At 44.7% G+C, this 21,512-nt stretch overlaps 1 protein-coding gene across 5 annotated transcripts in view; it reads right to left on the reverse strand.

Annotated features, from left to right (window-relative positions):
- LOC107378081 (MAM domain-containing glycosylphosphatidylinositol anchor protein 2) overlaps positions 1 to 21,512 on the reverse strand; it is a 342,732-nt gene that overhangs the window by 35,508 nt on the left and 285,712 nt on the right. For all 5 annotated transcript variants that reach the window (XM_070545140.1, XM_054748447.2, XM_054748448.2 and 2 more), the window contains exon 12: positions 17,595 to 17,772. In XM_070545140.1, the coding sequence (XP_070401241.1) occupies positions 17,595 to 17,772 (178 nt within the window). The remainder of the gene's footprint in view (positions 1 to 17,594; positions 17,773 to 21,512) is intronic.

Below are 21,512 nucleotides of genomic sequence, written 5' to 3' on the forward strand. Positions count from 1 at the left end.
GGATCCAAAATTTTCCAACAACACTCAGCATCCGTCGTGCTCGCTTCCCTCTAAGCCTCCCCCTTTATCCCCCCCCCCCCCCCCCATCTTCAGTTCCCTTCACCTCCTCTCAAATCCTTCCTGCTCCCCGTCTCCGCTCTTCCTCCCTTCTCCTTCCTCCTTCCGACACCGCGGTAACGAAAGTATGTTTTTGTTGTCACATTTCTTACCTGCAGCTCCTCCTGGCTGACTCAGTCTGGATTAATGTGTCTGCTTGAGCGATGCCTCTACCCCCGCTGAGGAACTCAAGCCGAGTAGTGAGCAGGCCCCGAGGCTACTTTACTACTGTTGTGTTCGCACACACACTCAGGAAAACACACACCGCACTAACAGGGCATTTCACGTGCATCATGAATGGCTGTAATAAATACGGGCAAAAACAACTGAGATTGGGATCTATTAGTAGAATCAAGTCTGTGAATTAAGTTATATTATTAATCACCTGTTATTAAATGACAAAAGGCAGGTGATAATGTTTTTGTCTGTGTGTCTTTACTTTTTATTTGTCAATTAAGCAACATTTCTATGAACCACTGAATGAATTATAATGAAATTCCCATAAAGTAATCAATGTGAGTACGTCCACAGCAGATTCAAGTTTGGAGTCATGCCAATTTAAGATGGCCACAACAACTGATCAATATCAGCAAAAAATCTAAAAGTCAGGGTTACTTCACCTAAACGTTGACATTACACACAGTAGTAGCTGACAGTCACACTCCAGGTGCTAACTAATTGCACGTAAACATTATTTTCCAGATTGGCTCATTTGCATGAGCTGCATGTCTGCTCTTTTCCAGCTAAGAGGACAGGATAAACTTCTGCTTGACGCTCGATTGACTTCCAGCCAACGTGCCTAATTTTGATTGAAACACAAAGTGAGGCAGAGTGACCGCCAAAGGACACTGGTCCGTTGAGGCTTTGTCAGACACGAGCACTGACTTCATCTTGGCAGGAATCCCTGACCTCCGGCTGCAGAAAAATATCCTCACAGGCAACAACTGACTGGCCGCTACCGCTACTTCTTCCAGTCTGCTTTGTCTTATTTTACTGACCTCACAAAATCCACACTACACAATAATTCCCGTCCATCATGTTTAGAAGATCTGAGCGTGCGCCCAGTGATGGCTTCAAACCATCAGTTGGAATAATAGAATGGGTAAATGTGAGTCGGTAAATCCTTCCCTGCTGCTTTTGTCCCATCAAACACACGAGCAACATCACATTCAAACCCTTGAAGCAAAATCTGGTTTCAGAGTAGCTGCTCTGCATGGACCCTGCAGGCACACACACACACACACGCACACACACACACACACACACACACACACACACACACACACACACACACACACACACACACACACACACACACACACACACACACACACACACACACACACACACACACACACACACACACACACACACACACACACCGCCAGTAAACACAGTCAAAGCCAGTTCAGTCAGCTGCCTGCGTGCTACTCTGTGCTTGCATCAGAAGAAACACCCTGATGAAAGGCTTGGAGTTCTCAATCAACCCCTATGTGGATTAGCTTTGGTTAGAGACAAATTGAATTTGTGTGTGTGTGTGTGTGTGTGTGTGTGTGTGTGTGTGTGTGTGTGTGTGTGTGTGTGTGTGTGTGTGTGTGTTTACAAAATGAGCAAACGCACATAGACACAGATTTAATCATATATATTCATGACTTTAAACAGCGGCAGTGAGCACAACTAAAAATAAGAACAAACGTCTGCTCATGCTTTAGAAGTCAATATCACAAGAATCTCAGGCTCTGGTGTCCAGATGGACAACACAAGTTTAACAGGATCATCAGCTAGAGCACTCTGGTGCATCCTGGCATAACTTCAGGTTAGCATAACATAACATGGAAAAGGAGGGACCAGTGGTGCTGGTGTATGGCAGGTCTCGCCTCTGTCAGTGACCCCAGGGCAGCTGTGGCTACAACGTAGCTCATCATCACCAGCGTGTGAATCTGATTGCGTTGTGAAGCGCCTTGGGGTTTGTAGAGCCCAGACAAGGCGCTATACAATTACAAGCCCATTTTCCATTTTGTTTTCCGTCACTTCAAACAGTGTTTTTCTTTTCGGGGTATTGTCCTGAAGTTGAAGTGGTAGCAGCTGCTTTTCCATTTCTGACACTATTGAGCGGAGAAACCTGTTACACCAGTGGTGTTCTAGTGCTAAATATTAAAGTCCGTAACGAATGGAGGACCCAGAGAAGTGCAGGGATGCCAACTACTTTAGAACAACCTGATGGTCCAATCCGTCTTTAGACAAATGTGAGAAAACCACTTTATTCATTTGTTTTATCTCCACAATATATTTATAGCTATACTACATTAGAATGTTGCTAAGAGGCATGAAAAAAAAATGCTTTAAGCTAATTAGTTTCCCAAATTTGCCATTGTAGCTTTCATAGCCAGAGGCTACTGGGTAAGACAATAGAACCTTTGTCATGTGGTGCAGTAAGATTTCCTGAATGGGTGATCTGTTTCAGGCCGGAGGGCAGAATGGTCGACCACATGCACGTCCTTTAAATCTGTCACACCTCCTTATCAGGAGTCGGGTCACAGGGGCAGCAGCCTAAGCAGAGAGGCCCAGGCTTTCCTCTCCCCAGCCACTTGGACCAGCTCCTCTGGGGGAATCCAAAGGTGTTCCCTGACCAGTCGTGAGACATAGTCTCTCCAGCATGTCCTCGGTCTTCCTTAAGGCCTTCTTCTGATTGGACGTGTCCGGAAAATCTCACCAGGGAGGCATCCTGACCAGATGCCCGAGCCACCTCAACTGGCTCCGCTCAATGTGGAGGAGCAGCAGGTCTACTCCAAGCCCCTCCCGGATGACCAAGCTTCTCACCCTATCTCTAAGGGAGAGCGTAGCCACTCTGCGGAGAAAACTCATTTCGGCCGCTTGTATCCGCGATCTCGTTCTTTCAGTCACTACCCAAAGCTCGTGACCATAGGTGAGGGTAGGAACATAGATCGACCAATAAATCGAGAGCTTTGCCTTCTGGCTCAGCTCTCTCTTCACCACAACAGATCGGTACATTGCAGATGCAGCACCAATCCGCCTGATGATTCCAGTTCATTTTGTATTTTACAACTAAGAGAAACCTCCAGAACCTCCTCTGATCATTGCCATGCGTTGCCAAGGTAACCAGACTGAATGACAGCTCAGAAGAGCCTGCACGCTTAGACAACATTTCCAAATAAAACCAACTCCAAACAGAACAACACCTTAACAACCCGTTACTCCACGATTTATCAGATTCATTCTTTTATTTATTTCTGACAGAGACCTCTCCTTGCCCTGACCGCATTTATGACCTCTGCAACTTGTTTACTTCTTATGCATTTCAACAGCCAGTGTCTCAATCTCATTATCAATAAAGTTTTTCTAATTTTCCTGAGAAAATAACAGAGAATTCCCTCACATGCTGAGGACGTAGCATGACCAATTATGGTTAATTGAGGGCGTTTCTTTATGTAAACAGACACAAGCACCTGAGTACGCACAGGTGGGATTTATCTTGAGATGGTGAAGGAGCCAAAAGCTGTATACAGTAATCCCTCGTTTATCGCGGTAGATGCGTTCCAGACCTGGCCGCGATAGGTGAAAATCCGCGAAGTAGGGACTCCCAGCATGCCCCTCGCGGGGATTCCCTCCACGTCGCATCTACGTCACAAACCGCGGCTATAAACGGAAGTCGCCTTTCCAGCTCACCACTCAGTCATCGTTTCTTCAGATTCATGATCAGAGTTTCCAACCTACCGATCAATCCAACGAACTATCAGCTCATAGTAAGTTATCTTACTTACTTCTGGAAAGCCCGGCATTTCCGTGTCACTTCGTTGACGCTCGAACGCTCGGGGGTTTCCTAGATCAGCTGGCGTTTCACCGACGCTATCACTTCCGCGTCTGTGAAACCACGCTCCCTACAAGCTCAGCTCCCGAATCCAGCGGACCAGTCTGACATACAGTACTATATTGAATTATTGTATAATCACATTCTCTTTTTGTGGGTAAAACTCAAGAAAAAATTTTTTTACTTGTTTTTTTTAGTTTTATTACAAAAAGTGCATTTTATGATGAAATTGATGAAAAAAACAAGAATATCTTGATATTTCGCATAGAAAAATACTGCGAATCAGTGAAAAATACAGCAAATCTGCGAATTCCCCCTGAAAAATGCTCCAAAGAAAAAATCCGCGAAGCAGCGAATCCGCGATGAACGAACCGCGAAGTAGCGAGGGATTACTGTACGTGAGGTTTAACATGCTGTTTTTCATCTTTGTGGACCAAAAGGTTCACCATCCTGTTTTTCAGTCCAACTTATGTAACTTCCAGTGAACCTTGAGTTCTCGGACCGTATTGGGTAATAGAGATAACAGGGCGCGTCAACCTCTGGGCTGGAGGGCGCGTTGACCGTATTGGGAAGTGAAAACCTCACCCCATCCTCTCTCCAAGGTCAAAGGAATATGGGAGTAACGCCAGGGACAAAAGTATAAAATGAGGCTGCATCTTGGTGGCAGGAGGGCTTTTGCAGAAGGTTCCAGCCGCGGCTATCTTAGATCCAGGCTGGATGCTGTCCCCAAAGTTACTGGTGATGTATTGCTGAATTGTACAAATAAATGCCCCACGCTGTGTTTGGACAAAGCTTGTCTGTCTCTTGTGTTTTGATAAGGCAAAAGAACCACAATGGTTGCGGAGGAACATGCATACAAGAAGCCACCGCAGATTTCATAAATCAGGTTTTTTACTGTTCGTACACAGTCTAAATCTCATTTGTAGCGAGGAATAAAAGACCCAGGTTTAAATTTTAAACCTTAAAGGTTTTCTGATCAGATGTTTCACTTCTGTTGTAATTAGTCTTTCATTTTGCTCAGTTAATGTTTTTGTGTTTGATTGAAGCAACTTTTTGTTTTAGTTTGGTAGAAGTAGATAATCTTTACATTTCTGTTGACTGATCTTACTTTAATTGTTTGCAGTCAAGTCTCATTCTGTGCATTACCCTCGTTGATTTGCATTTTCCAAACTTACTAATTGATGTTGTTTTGCTGTTTCTTCAGTTAGTTTTTTAGCTCCGGCGCCGTTTGCTCAGCTAAAATTAAACCTCGTTCCAAATTTGCTGGCCTTGCATGTTGGTCCACTTGTCTAAAACCACCCGAAACCAGTCCACTCATTAGCAAATCTCAAGAGTTCAAACTTTTAAATGATGCATCTGATCTCACTTCTGCAAAATAAATAAAAAAATTGAATAAATGCATAGAGGAAAAAAAACACAAACTGTAAAAACAACAGAAGCATGAGCATACTCACAGATTCAGAGCTGAAACCAGGCAAACAAACTCCAGGGAGTTGGTGCTTATAAGTCTGACTGGTTTGTTCTGTTTCCAGTCTTTCTTCCAGTCTGAGGGATCTGGCTGCTGACTGAAGTGCTTATATTTTATGGATGCTCATGAAGGAAGCACTGATCCTCTCAAGTTCAGTTAGAAAATGAATCAGTGTACTTTTATTAAAAGAGAGGCATTTTATGAAAACATCAACTGAGAGACATGAGCTGTGTTTTATTATTTTTGAAGACTTCCTTGAGAACTTTTTTCTATTTCGACACATCTTTATGTCCTCTATTATGTTTTTATGACTATCATTATGAAAATGTTCCATACCCTGAAAGTCTTTTTATTTAATACATGTATTCATATAGAAATATGATTGAACACGATTACTGATTGCTGGACTTCAGGCCAAAGCAGAACTAACGGGAGGGGTTATATATCTTCTCTGGCCAGAAAAGGCCCTGGAATCCCTCAGGAGCAGCTGGAGAGGGTCACTGTGAAGCTTTTACCTCCACAACTCAACAATAGATGTTGGATGGATGGATTCCAGGATTAAAAATATTTAAAAATATATACATTTTTAAATCATGCAGCACTACTGATTATGATAATTTTATTTATAAATGCTCCTAAAGTTGTAATTGCACCATTCTTCATGCAAAATTCTGGTTTTAAATGAAAGGCTTTTGGCAGTGGAAATTACCTCAACACCCATAAGCTGCACTGAAAAGCCTAAAGCCGTTTAAAAATACACATATACTAAATTATATACTAAATATAATAAATGTAAGAGGTGATATGTTATTAATCAGGTGAGAAGAGATTTCACACAAAATCAGAGCAAATGAGCAGACCTGGATGACAACAGAGACACAAAAATAAAATAAAACCTGTCTGATTTTAGTTTTAAAAGAGACAGCTTACTGTCAGTGCCCCCATGAGGTGGATGAGAATGTAATATTAAATCATCTGAGAGAGAGAGAGAGAGAGAGAGAGAGAGAGAGAGAGAGAGAGAGAGAGAGAGAGAGAGAGAGAGAGAGAGAGAGAGAGAGAGAGAGAGAGAGAGAGAGAGAGAGAGAGAGAGAGAGAGAGAGAGAGAGAGAGAGAGAGAGAGAGAGAGAGAGAGAGAGAGAGAGAGAGAGAGAGAGAGAGAGAGAGAGAGAGAGAGAGAGAGAGAGAGAGAGAGAGAGAGAGAGAGAGAGAGAGAGAGAGAGAGAGAGAGAGAGAGAGAGAGAGAGAGAGAGAGAGAGAGAGAGAGAGAGAGAGAGCAAGAGAGAGAGAGAAGAGAGAGAGAGAGAGAGAGAGAGAGAGAGAGAGAGAGAGAGAGAGAGAAGCCCCGACATGCTCAACGCAGATGCTGACTTTGACACTGCAGCATATTTTAATAGCGCATCCTTAGAGCTCGGTGACACAACAATTCTTCATCCTACAGCTGGGGACACAAAAACCACTTTTGTGTTTCCATGCCAAGTCACAGGAAATCTGCTGCCATTAGCTTCACGCGCATCACAATAATTGCTCGGCCCATTGGGCGATGATAAAAAAATGCTCAGGAAACTTTTTGAAAATTCAGTTTATCAAACAGAACAAGCATCTTTGTATTATTTTGGTTTTGTTCCTGTCATTTTCAGAGCCTCTTTGAGCTAGACATCTTATGAGGAAATTTCAGGTCGCGTAAAACTAAAAATAGATGAAAAATGCAAAACTATATGCTTTGAGTCACATCTGAGGGTTATTTTTATGCTTCAGCCTTGAAAGTTCAGTTCATAAACCAAGCAGTGTTGGTATTTATGAACTTTGAACTGTATGACAAATGAAATGAAGTTGGTCTCTTCAGCTGCAAACAAAAAGACATTTAGAATGAACTTCTGTTATTCTGTGCATGGGGCCATTAAGGGGTCACAATATTTATAGAGGGGCCAAGTATTAGTCCAACATCCTTGCACAAGATTTCACACAGAAATTCGTATGTGGCTAACTAGCGCAACTAGTGTTTGGACTTGGAATTGCATCCACCTATAATCTGATCATCATGCAAAGAACAGCTCAGTGACAGGACAGGGGCGCTTCAGGGGTCCAATCAGATTTCAGCAGGGGTCAATTTTTTTTTTTAAATGCTTTAGTGATGCAACAACATATGCCCTATTCATTTGTTTCTCTCAGAGTCCAACAAGGGATGCTAGTATCATTGTCTTCTGTATGCAGTACTCATGAATGCCTTTTAGCCTTTAGATCAGTGGTTCCCAAACACTTTTCTTTGAGGATCCCCAAGCCGGTGTCCATGACAAGCCAGGACCAAGCCCCCGCAATTCGGTTCTGAAAGTGAGGCCAATGCGGAAAAGAAATAAATTGCAGTTCCACCCTCATCCACTAGGGGCTGGTGTCAGAAGCGAGCAAATCCTCATTGACTCCCATGTTAAAAATACCAATTTCACAGCAGAAATAAACATGTTTACAGCCTGGTACCAAACATGTTTTAGGTTTAATAGATCTAGTTTACACTCATGACAACTCTGGGGGGGGGGGGGGGGGGGGTGATTTTTTGTCACTCTTCTGTTTAAGTGTATTAAAAGCCTAAAATTCTGTATAATTAATGAGCATCAGACCCACATGACCACAGAGCTAGCTCCGGGGAAAGGCCTCAGTCTGAGCCTCGGCCTCGCCTGAAAACTGTTCCGCGATATTTAGTCTCTAAACTTAGACCATTAGTTGTGCCTTTTGTGCATTCTTTTTGGATAATATTTGTGCAATTGTTGGACAAAATGACTTGCTGTGGTATTAATTGCACTAATAGAGTGTCGAAGGAGTCTCCACTTCATTTTTTCGGTAAGTAAATGTAGCTGAGCTTAGATTTTAACATGTGCTGTTTAACCAAGACATTTAAATGTAATAGGGTAAAACCCAGTGCATTTAACATAATGCTGCACTTTAGAAAATGGGTTGAAATATAACATGTTGGTGGAGCTGGGTTCCCACTATCGGTATGGTCCCCTCCCCGCAGCTCGGCGCATCTCTGACCCCAGCGGCACTCGTCTGCTGCGCAGGCTGCTGGCTTGTGGAGCTCTCGGATGGAAACCAATGTTTTCCACCCAGTTCTCCCCAGCGGCAGCTCTGCGCATCTCAGATCGCAGCGGCGCTTGTCTGCTGTGCGGCTGCCGGCTTGTGGAGGTCTCGGGAGACCTCTGTGTTCCACCCGGTTTTACCTAGCGGTCAGCCCAGCGTATCTCTGACTCAGAAGCTCTGGTGTTGTACACAGTTAACTCCAGTTGGAGCTAGGTTGCTACCTCCGTTAGCTTAGCTCCCACCTCCAGGTTAGCTTTGGGTTAGCTTCAGGTTAGCTTGTAGCTAGTTCGACCGGGTGTCGTCAGTTGATCCCAGCCTTACATCCCCACCCTCAGCTCCACCTCTCTTCCCTTTTATGGAATTGTCTGGGCTTGATGGAACCTGTGACAAGGTCAAAATGGCGGTGGTGGCCACCTCCCATTTTACCTCAAAAACTTATTATTGGAGTCTTTGGAAACCCATTGTCCATATATGTGTCGATGGCCAGGCCTCCCAACTCCAACATACATAAACACATTAAATGTGATCATTCACAAACTTTATACAGACACACAGAGTTATAACTTTTATATGGAGTTCTGATTGTACTGTAAGGTGTGTTATCAGGATTTTATAAATGTAATTTTTACAAAAGATTTTTTGCTAACCTCACAAACTCAATGAAAACAAAATTATGGGGACCCCCAGCAATCTTGTGGGTCCTGACCCCCAATTTGGGAACCCCTACTTTAGATCACTTGCTGTTCTTAACATGAAGCCAGAAAATGATGTGTAAATGCTGATTCATGTGTGCCGGCTGCCAACACACGACTGACGTGTCAAGCCATCAAATTTAGAATAAACAAATAAAAAAACCTACCTAACATATGTATTATTTTTGCAAAAAGATAATTTATTGTTAAGACTGCACTATAGTGCAAAGTTTCTTTAGATCACATGTTGCGTTGGTCAAGACTGACCTACACTGAGAATGTCAGTGTTGATGACTTCATAGAATCTTGATCATAATGATCAACAAAATTTGATCCAACCACTGTTTTGTCATTATTTAAGACCTCCTTTGGCTCACTCATGATATAATATCAATGAGAGTCCCCACAGAAACCCTTTAAGACACACTACCATTGAGCAAACAAAACAAACTATATATATATATATATATATATATATATATATATATATATATATATATATATATATATTGAAGTAGAGTTTTCAAACTATCAGTAAAAATTAACTTTTTCTTTTTACAAGTGAAGTGTAATCCAGCATAGTTGTAAATGAGTGAAAGCAAACACTGACAACATTTAAAAACCTCAAGGACTGAAGCAGTCAAGCACCAAACTCTTTTTTTTACATGAATTAACAAGAATAACAACTAAAGTTGAAAGGAAAACTGAACCATTTAGAGGATAGATTAATGACTTGTGTTGTTTTGCTTTGCACAACAGAATAAAAACCTTGACAGGAAATGTTTTTAGCTTAAAAGTAAACTTTCAGTTAGCTCTAACTCAGTTAGTTTTACAGACTTTGAGCTAAAATCCGATGTGTTATTAGTTGAGAATCCTTCACAGCCTTCTGAGGGATATAACGTCTATGTATTTTTTAACCCTGTCCAGACTTTTACACTAAAAAACAATTGGACAATTGCATGGCACAACACAGGAGAGCTACCTCTTCTGATCAAGCCTCTGCAGTCCCATATACACCTGAAGGACAAGGGACACACTTTTAAGATGACAAAGTACACATTCTGGAAAGAGAGACAGATGGTCTGAGAGAGGAGTAAAGGAAGCTATAAGTCAAACGGGAAAAAGCATAGGTCACACCCTCCGGTCTAATCAAACAATTACTCCCACACAATAGAGACTGACAACTTTAATGCCTCATCAAGGGGTAGGGAGGAGGGGTATTCATATGTAGCTTCTGCTCGTTGAGCAACAACAGACAGCTACAGATAATAAGCCTGACTCTCCAATATTCTTGTCAGAATTGACAAAGCTCCTCGGATGAGAAGCGAAACCAAAAAAGTCCAGTTGCCTTAATTCGAACATCTATGGATTATCATGACCTGGATGACTGAGAACCTTCATCAGCTAAATATTTCAACATTTACCTAAAAAAATATAACTTCTTTAATTCAGAACTTCAGATGATCTGACTCTTGAAATCCTTCAAGGCTCGATGGGACTTAATATTTTTTTTTATAGATTTTTGATTATTATTGTGTTCTTAGCAACCACATAATCCCATTATTGTATCTTTTTGTTTAATAGTAGTCTTTTTGTTAGTGTTCAGCAGTGTTGGGAAAGTTCATTTAAAAAATGAACTAGTTCAAAGTTCAGTTCATACATTTGAAAACGAACTAGTTCGTTTCTTAGTTCATAATTTAAAAAAAATGAACTAAGTTCACTGTTCCAAAAAAGAACTAGTTCATAGTTGTTTTTTTTACTCGTGAAATTATTTTCCAATAGTTGGCACCCGTTCAGTCCACACTCATATCCAGCTGCAGTTTGTACCCTATAGTATATTCTCAATGATGAGGAAAACTTTTTTAAATTTTTAGAAATTTTTTTATGGGAAAATATTAAACAATCTTAGGAAGAAGGCTGAGGTAGCAAACTCAAAGTGCAATATTAAAAATGCAAAACATTAAAAAATGTATAATCTTTCAGTTAAGTCCTGTTTCTATTTTTCTGAATGAGCTTTGACTCCTGCACACTGCATAGACGTAGAAGAGTAGACGCCACACCAACCACTACTGCCTATGTTTGGCCGCATTTGCTGTTTCTGCTTTTTATAAACTCTATGGTTAACAGAAAGTTTTAGCTAGGCTTTAGCTCTGGAAAAGCTCCTTGGAGATGTGGAGCTAGAACGGCGAAAGAACGTGTTCATAAACCCGTTCACACACGCCAGGAAGAACAGACTCACTTTTTACGTTAGTCAGGCAAAATACAGGCAAGTTCAGTTCACGTTCATGAAAAAAACTAACGTATTCACGAACGATCGTTCAATGAACGCGTTTGGGTACAACACTAGTGTTCAGTGTATGCTCCAATAATAATTAAAACATTCTGTGCCAAGTACCTGATCTGCCACTGAAAGGGTTAATAATACAAAATGCTGAACCCAGGTGGAAATCCAGTTAAAACAACAGGGATTTTTATTTACTGAATAAAATGTTGCTGAGTATTGCCTAAAATAAACGCATACATGAATGCCAAATGCGTAAAAAAATCCTAAGAATATAATGCATATGTTGAGTGACTGTTGGTTTAAATAAAAATATTTTTCTCTCCTGTAGCAGAAATGATGCTGAACTGTATCACACACATCAATCAGGGTGACTAATGGGACACAGTCTCATAGCAAAGTGAATCTGGCTCAAACCTAGGCTGGCCTGATAGAGTGACGCTATGCCGTGCGTGGGAGAAGAGAGCAGCCCTAGAGTGATAATTAGTCCCGTCTCTCGCCATGCAGGCTGCACATTCGAACAGCAAAACTTACTTTGTTTCTTCTTATGGCTCCCTTTTCGCTTCAGTCCCAAATTGACTCCCTGCATCTATCCTCCCGTGCCTCTGTATCCGTCTTAATTAGCCACAGTTCTGCTTATCACGCTTTGACTGAATTCAATTGGAATCAGTTCCTCTGATTTCAATTCAAGGTTTGGTTAAACACACACACGCACACACACTTGCACATCATAAACAACCACAAAAATAGCAGCAGCAGGGAACGTTGGTGTGTTTCGGAGGCTTCTCCCTCTTCTTAATTCTCTTTTCAGCAGCCATGATGAGCTGCAGTGAGACTGAATTATTCACAACTGCAGCAGCACCACTCAGGAAGATCTCAGCAATCAGTCAGAGGCTAAAACAGTTGGTTTATGAAAAAGCACTTCTCACGTACCTATGTATCTGCTCACAGGGATCATGGATGGATGCTAATGTAACCTCATATCACTGGCATGCCAAATCCCTTCATAACAATTTTTTAAAGCTTTTATTCCCCTTTCTTTAGAAAATGTTTATGTGATTAAACAGTTTAGTACCACCAGCTTCAATGCTAATTTGTAGTTTTTCTCTAATCCTGGCTTGATTTGAATTTCTAGGAGTATTTGGAGTGTTTTACAAGCATCAAGTGAAGTAGCTAAAGGTCAGTTGAACATCCTGTAAGGTAGGAAAACCCACCCATGTTCATGTAAATTCCTGCAGTGGTAAAAAAAAAAAGCAATTTTTTTGAATTCTCAAAGAGTTGTGCTGTTTGTGACATTAAGCATTTAATATTTATTGTTACCTCAGAGCTGGCTGGACTTAGTGCCTCAGGGCAGACACAAGGAAAAGAAGAAGCCGCGGGGCTTATTGGCTTAAAAAGCAGTCGGACATGTCAGGAAAAGTCTAATTCTGCGTCATTTTCAGTTAAGGGTATCATGAATTGTTGTATCTGCAAAGGTTAGGCAATATGTGGAATTGTCCCAAGCAAAATTTGCCAGTCCCACAGGTGACGATGTGCAGTATCTTTATGCCGGTGACATTTACAGGGAGTGCAGAATTGTTAGGCAAGTTGTATTTTTGAGGAATAATTTTATTATTGAACAACAACCATGTTCTCAATGAACCCAAACAACTCAATAATATCAAAGCTGAATGTTTTTGGAAGTAGTTTTTAGTTTGTTTTTAGTTTTAGCTATTTTAGGGGGATATCTGTGTGTGCAGGTGACTATTACTGTGCATAATTATTAGGCAACTTAACAAAAAACAAATATATACCCATTTCAATTATTTATTTTACCAGTGAAACCAATATAACATCTCCACATTTACAAATAAACATTTCTGACGTTCAAAAACAATACAAAAACAAATCAGCGACCAATATAGCCACCTTTCTTTGCAAGGACACTCAAAAGCCTGCCATCCATGGATTCTGTCAGTGTTTTGATCTGTTCACCATCAACATTGCGTGCAGCAGCAACCACAGCCTCCCAGACACTGTTCAGAGAGGTGTACCGTTTTCCCTCCTTGTAAATCTCACATTTGATGATGGACCACAGGTTCTCAGTGGGGTTCAGATCAGGTGAACAAGGAGGCCATGTCATTAGTTTTTCTTCTTTATACCCTTTCTTGCCAGCCACGCTGTGGAGTACTTGGACGCGTGTGATTGTCCTGCATGAAAATCATGTTTTTCTTGAAGGATGCAGACTTCTTCCTGTACCACTGCTTGAAGAAGGTGTCTTCCAGAAACTGGCAGTAGGACTGGGAGTTGAGCTTGACTCCATCCTCAACCCGAAAAGGCCCCACAAGATCATCTTTGATGATGCCAGCCCAAACCAGTACTCCACCTCCACCTTGCTGGTGTCTGAGTCGGACTGGAGCTGTCTGCCCTTTACCAATCCAGCCACAGCCCATCCATCTGGCCCATGAAGACTCACTCTCATTTCATCAGTCCATAAAACCTTAGAAAAATCAGTCTTGAGATATTTCTTGGCCCAGTCTTGACGTTTCAGCTTGTGTGTCTTGTTCAGTGGTGGTCGTCTTTCAGCCTTTCTTACCTTGGCCATGTCTCTGAGTATTGCACACCTTGTGCTTTTGGGCACTCCAGTGATGTTGCAGCTCTGAAATATGGCCAAACTGGTATATGGCCAAACTGGTGGCAAGTGGCATCTTGGCAGCTGCACGCTTGACTTTTCTCGGTTCATGGGCAGTTATTTTGCGCCTTGGTTTGTCCACACGCTTCTTGCGACCCTGTTGACTATTTTGAATGAAACGCTTGATTGTTCGATGATCACACTTCAGAAGCTTTGCAATTTTAAGACTGCTGCGTCCCTCTGCAAGATATCTCACTATTTTTGACCTTTATGAGCCTGTCAAGTCCTTCTTTTGACCCATATTGCCAAAGGAAAGGAAGTTGCCTTCTTCTTCTTCTGGTGTTTTATTGGCGGTTGGCAAACAACGAATGGTGCATTACCGCCACCAACTAGTGTGGAGTGTGGTCTGGAACAGCGCTCACAAAACAAAATCAAAAGGAAGTTGCCTAATAATTATGCACACCTGATATAGGGTGTTGATGTCATTAGACCACACCCCTTCTCATTACAGAGATGCACATCACCTAATATGCTTAATTAGTAGTAGGCTTTCAAGCCTATACAGCTTGGAGTAAAGCCTGGTTTATGCTTCTCCGTCAGCTCCGCAAGGGACAGACACGCACAGATTGATGGAAGCGTTTTGCTCCTTTACTTCTCCGTCTCCAGGAGAGTGTTGCAAAGCAATTGCCCGGCAGAACCACAGAGGGCGTAGCGCTGTTCTGTGGTATCCTGTCATGTATCGGTCCAAGATAGCGTGTTTATATTGTGTTTTTTGCGTATATAAGAGACTTTTAACACGGACATATTTCTCTCTCATTCTCCCACAGCTTCGTGCGCTCCCCGCCTCTAAACCCTTGTTTCTTGTCATTTCCGTCCACAAATAAAACGCTTGCTGCGCATCTTTTCACTCCTCCAGTCACGGGAGAATTAAACGTTCATATTTTTAGAGTTTTTTCGCGAGGTATTCTTCAAGCTTCTCCGTGTCTGCCGCTAGTTATCCTCGGCTCTCTTTGCAATGGCAGCGCTGTAAACAACAGTGGCATCCTGACCAATCACAAGCTTGCGTAATCCGTCTCGTTCGACGGATGTTTAAAAAAGTGGGCTCGACTCCGTACGTACTTGCGTGCCCTACGCAAGGACAGATAATGGCGTTGCGTGTCTCCGCACTGACGCAGACGGAGAAGCATAAATCAGGCTTTAGACAACATGCATGAAGAGGATGATGTGGACAAAACACTCATTTGCCTAATAATTCTGCACTCCCTGTAGACATTTTGTAAGTCTGACACACACTTAACGAAGCAATCCACCAATAACAATCTTTCTTACTCAATTAGCAGAAGCAGGCCATGAGGGTTCTTTATTGGCTACCTGATGATCAACAATAAAACTTCCCTAGAGTAAGTTTGAGCTACATGTGGGAATAGGGGCGGTACTTTTTCCTCAGCAGAGGGGTGTAAGCCTTCACCTATCAGGAGAGATGTCAATACAATTTGAAGCTAATATGAGGATGCTAATGAAGGCTGTGATGGGAAAAATGTATTTTGAGGATAAGACATGTTGTGGACTATTTTTCTGGAGTACTTTAATTTGACCCTTGTGGATGAAAAAATTAAACTCTAAACAAGGGCAAAATGACCCAACCTGTTGACGTTGATGGTTGCCACTGACGAAGAAAAAGAAATAGTACTTTACATTTCTCCCTTTTATCTACACCTTTTAGATACAATGAATATTACCAGTCTCTAGTTAACAGAAGTGTGACCAAGTCACTGCTTTGCAAGTCACAAGTCTTTCCATTCAAGATGTTTTACTTGTATTGTTTGTAAAATGTTTATAACTTTAAATGTTGTTTTATACAATGTGCCAATCGGCAGGGGGACTACCAATGGAAATGAGCCTTTTGGCTATAATTGGGTACATTTACATTGTAAAATGTTTCAAATAAAAGTTATTCAATTCGAGTCAAGTCAGAGTCAAAGACAACCAAGTCCAAGTCGAATCCAAAGTCTGTGATTTGGATGTCCAAGTCCTTAACTTAGAATTTTCAAGTCGTATTCAACTCATCTGTCAAACTTCAATTTAATGACAATAGTAATAAATACATTCCAGACATAAAGCTTCTTAAAGCTTTATTTATTTGCTCAAACAAGCAGAAAGTGCAACTGAAAAAGATTATAAACAAAGTGCTGCTGCATTTAGCAGAACGAGATCACACCCAGAACGAAGAATTTTGGTTTTTGCCCATGTCGTGCAACTTTTGTGCTAAAATATCAAATGTGCGCAAGTCATCATCAAGTCAACAGTTGCAAGTCGATTCAAGTTGTAAGTAAATGGCATTCAAGTCCGAGTCAAGTGGTACGTCTTTAGAGATTTGATCAAGGCAAAAGTCATTCAAAGATTGACTCGAGTCTGACTCAAGTCCAAGTCATGTGACTCAAGTCCACACCTCTACTAGTTAAGTTATACAGCATTTTCATGAGTGATCAGCATGATTATAAATAATAGAAAGACCAACTTTCCCGCTAAAGGAAAGATTAATTTGTTACTCTGCTTTAGGCTGATTAAACTTTTCTGAAACAAACATTTGAGCTAATTTGGTTGTTCAAGTGTACGGCTACATTTACCTGCATGTTCCTCATCTCTGGGAGGTCTCGGGCTGTTTCTGAATGCTCTGGTTAATCTCGCTCACTCTGCAATATCACAATGACTAATAAAATTCAAAGGTCTTCCTCCCCAAGTCTTGTTCTGTATTCTCATCAAAATGCTGAGTTTTCCTTTTAACAGTGGCATAAAAAGAATTATTTGTTCTTATGATTGTTTTCTAGATTTAACCACATTGAAATAAACACTTCTGAGTGGTATTATTTCTTTGTTTGGTCACCATTTAAACATAAAATGTATGTTGTCTGAGAACATATATCATGTCTTCTAGCAAAAAAGATGATAACGAGATCCAACCCACCAAAAAATCTGTTGTTTCAGAGGGATACTGAGTGAAGCAAAAGATTACTCATCTCTGACGATCTCTATTTGGTCTCATGACCCAAATCCAACATTTGAGTCATGCTTTGATGATGAGCTCTCAAGCACACAAACAACAAGTCAGCTTTTACCCCAGTCCTGAATAAACCTGACTCAACTAATAAAGGTCAGAGGCAGAGATTAGTCAGTTGATCAGCATTCATTTGGCTCAAACTGCAAAGGAGCAAAGCATGCTGAAATCAGGCTGTCCTCTGATGGCTTAATGTGTTAGATGCAGTTCAGAATACCCTTAGGAGTTCACTTTTTTACTGGTCTCTCCTCATGCAAGTCATGCATTATAGATCACATCGTGATCACAGAAGTGGGGGGTAGAAACCAAAGTGAAGGTTTGAGGTTTGCACAAGAAAAAAATCAGGGGTTTATTAAAGATTGTTAACGGTAGCTGCTGCACATTGAACCACGAAGAAAGAACAATATTATCTGGATCTCTGAGTCTCTTCTAACCAGTTTTTAAAAAACTATTTTCACAGTAGTAAAGTGTACAGGAACGGGTAGTGACCTACCGCTGTAGGTAACAATGCGGACGGTGGAGTCACCCTCTCCGAAACGAGTGATGGGGGTGAGGCGCACCTCGTAGGATTCAGGTTTGATCAACTCTGTCAGGTTGTGGGTCATGAGTTCTCCTTTACCGATGTTTCCCTCCACAGGGATCTCCTGCTCCCACCAGCGCTGAAGCCCCATCTGAAAGACAAAAAACAACAATAAAAGATCGATAATGCAGACTTTAAAAAATACTGGCAAATAACCCCCAAGTTTACTAATCAGTCATATAAAAAATACTAGAATTCCCCCGATGTCTAATAAACATATTTTCAATTGATAGTTTGCTATTTTCACTCAGTAAACAGTGCCAGGTGATCTGTATGTAAGCTGTAAACTCAGCTCAGAACATTGGTGGTGTTGCTCAACATTCTGATATTTTTTGGCTCATTGTGAGATTCTGAAACAGGAAGTGGCTGCAGGCAGTGAAGCAGCATGGAAGAGAACTCTGTAGCAACCAGTGACTCCGCCCCCTAGCCAATCGGCGACCAGAATCATTATGTCAGACCGATTCAGACTTGCCAGGAATCTCAAAAGAGAAGAGACTACAAATGGGGGAGGAAGTAGATGGAAAATACCAAAAGGTGCCTTTGGAAACTGGGTCAGGCTGAGCTGCACCGGTCCAAGTTACTCTGAGTAGTTCTCATGGAAAACTATCAAAACAACAGAAGTTGCGTGGCAGATCAAGCAAACATTTTTTTATGAACTAATGTCTAGAACAGGCTTAGTTAACTCCCTTTCCTGAGGGCTGGTATCTAGCATGTTTTAGCTTTTTCCCTGCTCCAAGACACCATATTCACCTGTTCAGCAGCTCATCAGGCTCAGCAGAAGCCTGTTAATCACCTGTTGATTAACACCAGGTGTGCTAAAACAAAGTAACAACTACAAAATGCCCAGGGAAGGTGTCAGGGTGCGCTGGTGAGGGGAGCGGAGGCGAGGATCCAAATGCAGGGGAGAAAGCAGGCAGGCAGACAAACTGGACAACTGAAAGGGTTTTAATGATTCACGCACGCAGGACATAGTAACAATGAAGCAACAAGAGACAAAGGACTGGAGGGGTTTAAATACAGGAGGGCTGGGAGCTTGGGTGATTGGGAAACGAGAGGCAGGTGGGAGCAATCAACAGGGACACAGGCTGAACCAAATGGAGAGACAGGACAGGGTGTGACAGTACCCCCCCCCTCAAAGGGCGGCTTCCAGAAGCCCACAGGAACACAGAACAGGGCCGGAGGAGGGGAACCCGGATGGAGGGCCGAGAGGGACAGAGCGCCCGATGATCAGGAGGCAACGACGACGACGGGCTCTTGGGGCCTGCGCCTGGGGCAGAGGAGGAGGCGACAACGGGCTCTTGGGGGCCTGCGCCTGGGGCAGAGGAGGAGGCGACGACGGGCTCTTGGGGGCCTGCGCCTGGGGCAGAGGAGGAGGCGACGACGGGCTCTTGGGGGCCTGCGCCTGGGGCAGAGGAGGAGGCGACGACGGGCTCTTGGGGGCCTGCGCCTGGGGTAGAGGAGGAGGCGATGACGGGCTCCTGGGGGCCGGCGTCTATGGCAGAGGAGCTCTGTAGACTGGGCCGGGGACATAGTCTCTGCAGGCTGGGCCGGGGACATAGTCTCTGCAGGCTGGGCCGGGGACAAAGCCCCTTGGACGGGCTGGACCGGAGACTCGTAGAAGAGCTGGACCGGATACGGGATGACCTCCAGAACCACCGTTGGCACTGGAGACGGTGGAGACGTCGGACTAGAGGGAGCGCCGACCTCTGGACAGGAGAGAGCGCCGACCTCTGGACAGGAGAGAGCGCCGACCTCTGGACAGGAGAGAGCGCCGATCTCTGGACAGGAGAGAGCGCCGACCTCTGGACAGGAGAGAGCATCGACCTCTGGACTGGAGAGAGCATCCTCAGACGAGGCAACTCCAGACGAGCCAACCTCAGAGGCGGCGACTTCAGAGGCGACGTCGTCAGACGAGCCGACTTCAGACGCGGCGACTTCAGAGGCGACGTCGTCAGACGAGCCGACTTCAGAGGCGACGTCGTCAGACGAGCCGACTTCAAAGTCGGCGACTTCAGAGGCGACGTCGTCAGACGAGCCGACTTCGGACGAGCCGACTTCGGACGAGCCGACTTGGGAGGCGACGTCGTCGGACGAGCAGACGTCGGACGAGCAGACTTGGGAGGCGACGTCGTCGGACGAGCAGACTTGGGAGGCGACGTCGTCGGACGAGCAGACCTGGGAGGCGACGCCGTCGGACCAGCAGACTTGGGAGGCGACGTCGTCGGACGAGCAGACTTGGGAGGCGACGTCGTCGGACGAGCAGACTTGGGAGGCGACGTCGTCGGACGAGCAGACCTGGGAGGCGACGTCGTCGGACGAGCAGACTCGGGAGGCGACGTCGTCAGACGAGCAGACTCGGGAGGCGACGTCGTCAGACGAGCAGACCTGGGAGGAGACGTCATCAGACGAGCAGACTTCAGAGGAGACGTCATCAGACGAGCCGACTTCAGAGGAGACGTCATCAGACGAGCCGACTTCAGAGGAGACGTCATCAGACGAGCCGACTTCAGAGGAGACGTCATCAGACGAGCCGACTTCAGAGGAGACGTCTTCAGACGAGCCGACTTCAGAGGAGACGCCATCAGACGAGCCGACTTCAGAGGAGACGCCATCAGACGAGCCGACTTCAGAGGAGACGTCATCTGGACAGGCACGGGCGTCGACTTCTGGACAGGCACGGGCGTCGACTTCTGGACAGGCACGGGCGTCGACGGGCGTCGACTTCTGGACAGGCACGGGCGTCGACTTCTGGACAGGCACGGGCGTCGACTTCTGGACAGGCACGGGCGTCGACTTTTGGACAGGCACGGGCGTCGACTTCTGGACAGGCACGGGCGTCGACTTCTGGACAGGAACGGGCGTCGACTTCTGGACAGGAACGGGCGTCGACTTCTGGACAGGAACGGGCGTCGACCTCTGGCCCGGGGGCGTCGACCCTTGAACTGGAGGAGGCGTCGACCCCCATCGACTTCTGGTCCGGGGGCGTCGATTCCTGGTCTGGAGGCGTCGACTTCTGGTCCATCGACTTCCGAACCGTCAACCCCTGGACCGTTGACCCCTGGACCGTCAACCTCTGGTCCGGAACCGGAACCATCTGCTTCGGTGTCAGAACCGTCTGCTTCTGGGCCGGAACCGGAACCGTCTGCTTCTGGGCCAGAACCGGAACCATCTGCTTCTGGGCCCGAACCTTCTGCTTCTGGGCCGGGACCGCCTGCTTCCGGACCGGTATCATCAGCTTCTGGGCTGGAGGCAGAGCTGCTGCAGGAGGAGCTGCCTGGCCAGGCTGGACCAGAGGCGGTGCGACCTCCGGGACCACCGCTGGAACTGGATGCGGAGCGTCCACCGGGACCACTGCTGGAGCTGGCTGCGACAGAGCAGGTGGTGCTGAGAACTGTGAAAGCAGGGAGGACAGACCGTCCAGCTGACGCTCCTTAAGGCTGAGGGTCCAATGGAGCTGGGCCAGCTTAGCCCGGAGATAGGCGAGCTCCGCTGGGTGAACACCGGGCTCGCTCGTCTGGTCCTGAGATGAGGAGGATAGAGCGTCCAGGCGGGATTCCTGGAAGCTGATGAGCTGGCGGAACCGGCCAAGCTCCTCCAGGAGACTGACGAGCTCAGTCAGCTGGGCTGCGGCCAACGCTCCTCCCTCAGCAGATGACGGAGGCGCCGATTGGGTCGGAGCCGGAACTGCTGGTTTGGCCGGGGGCTTGTCCAAACTGCTGCGCAGAGCAGGGGCAGCGGCGGGCACACAACTCCATCCCGGTACACAGGACTGCGGGGCAGCCCGGCGTCTCTCCCCACGCCGTGGACCAACGCCGGGGGAGCACACAGCCA

The sequence above is a fragment of the Nothobranchius furzeri genome, chromosome 2, assembly GCF_043380555.1.
Source record: "Nothobranchius furzeri strain GRZ-AD chromosome 2, NfurGRZ-RIMD1, whole genome shotgun sequence".
NCBI classification, from domain to species: Eukaryota; Metazoa; Chordata; class Actinopteri; order Cyprinodontiformes; family Nothobranchiidae; genus Nothobranchius; species Nothobranchius furzeri.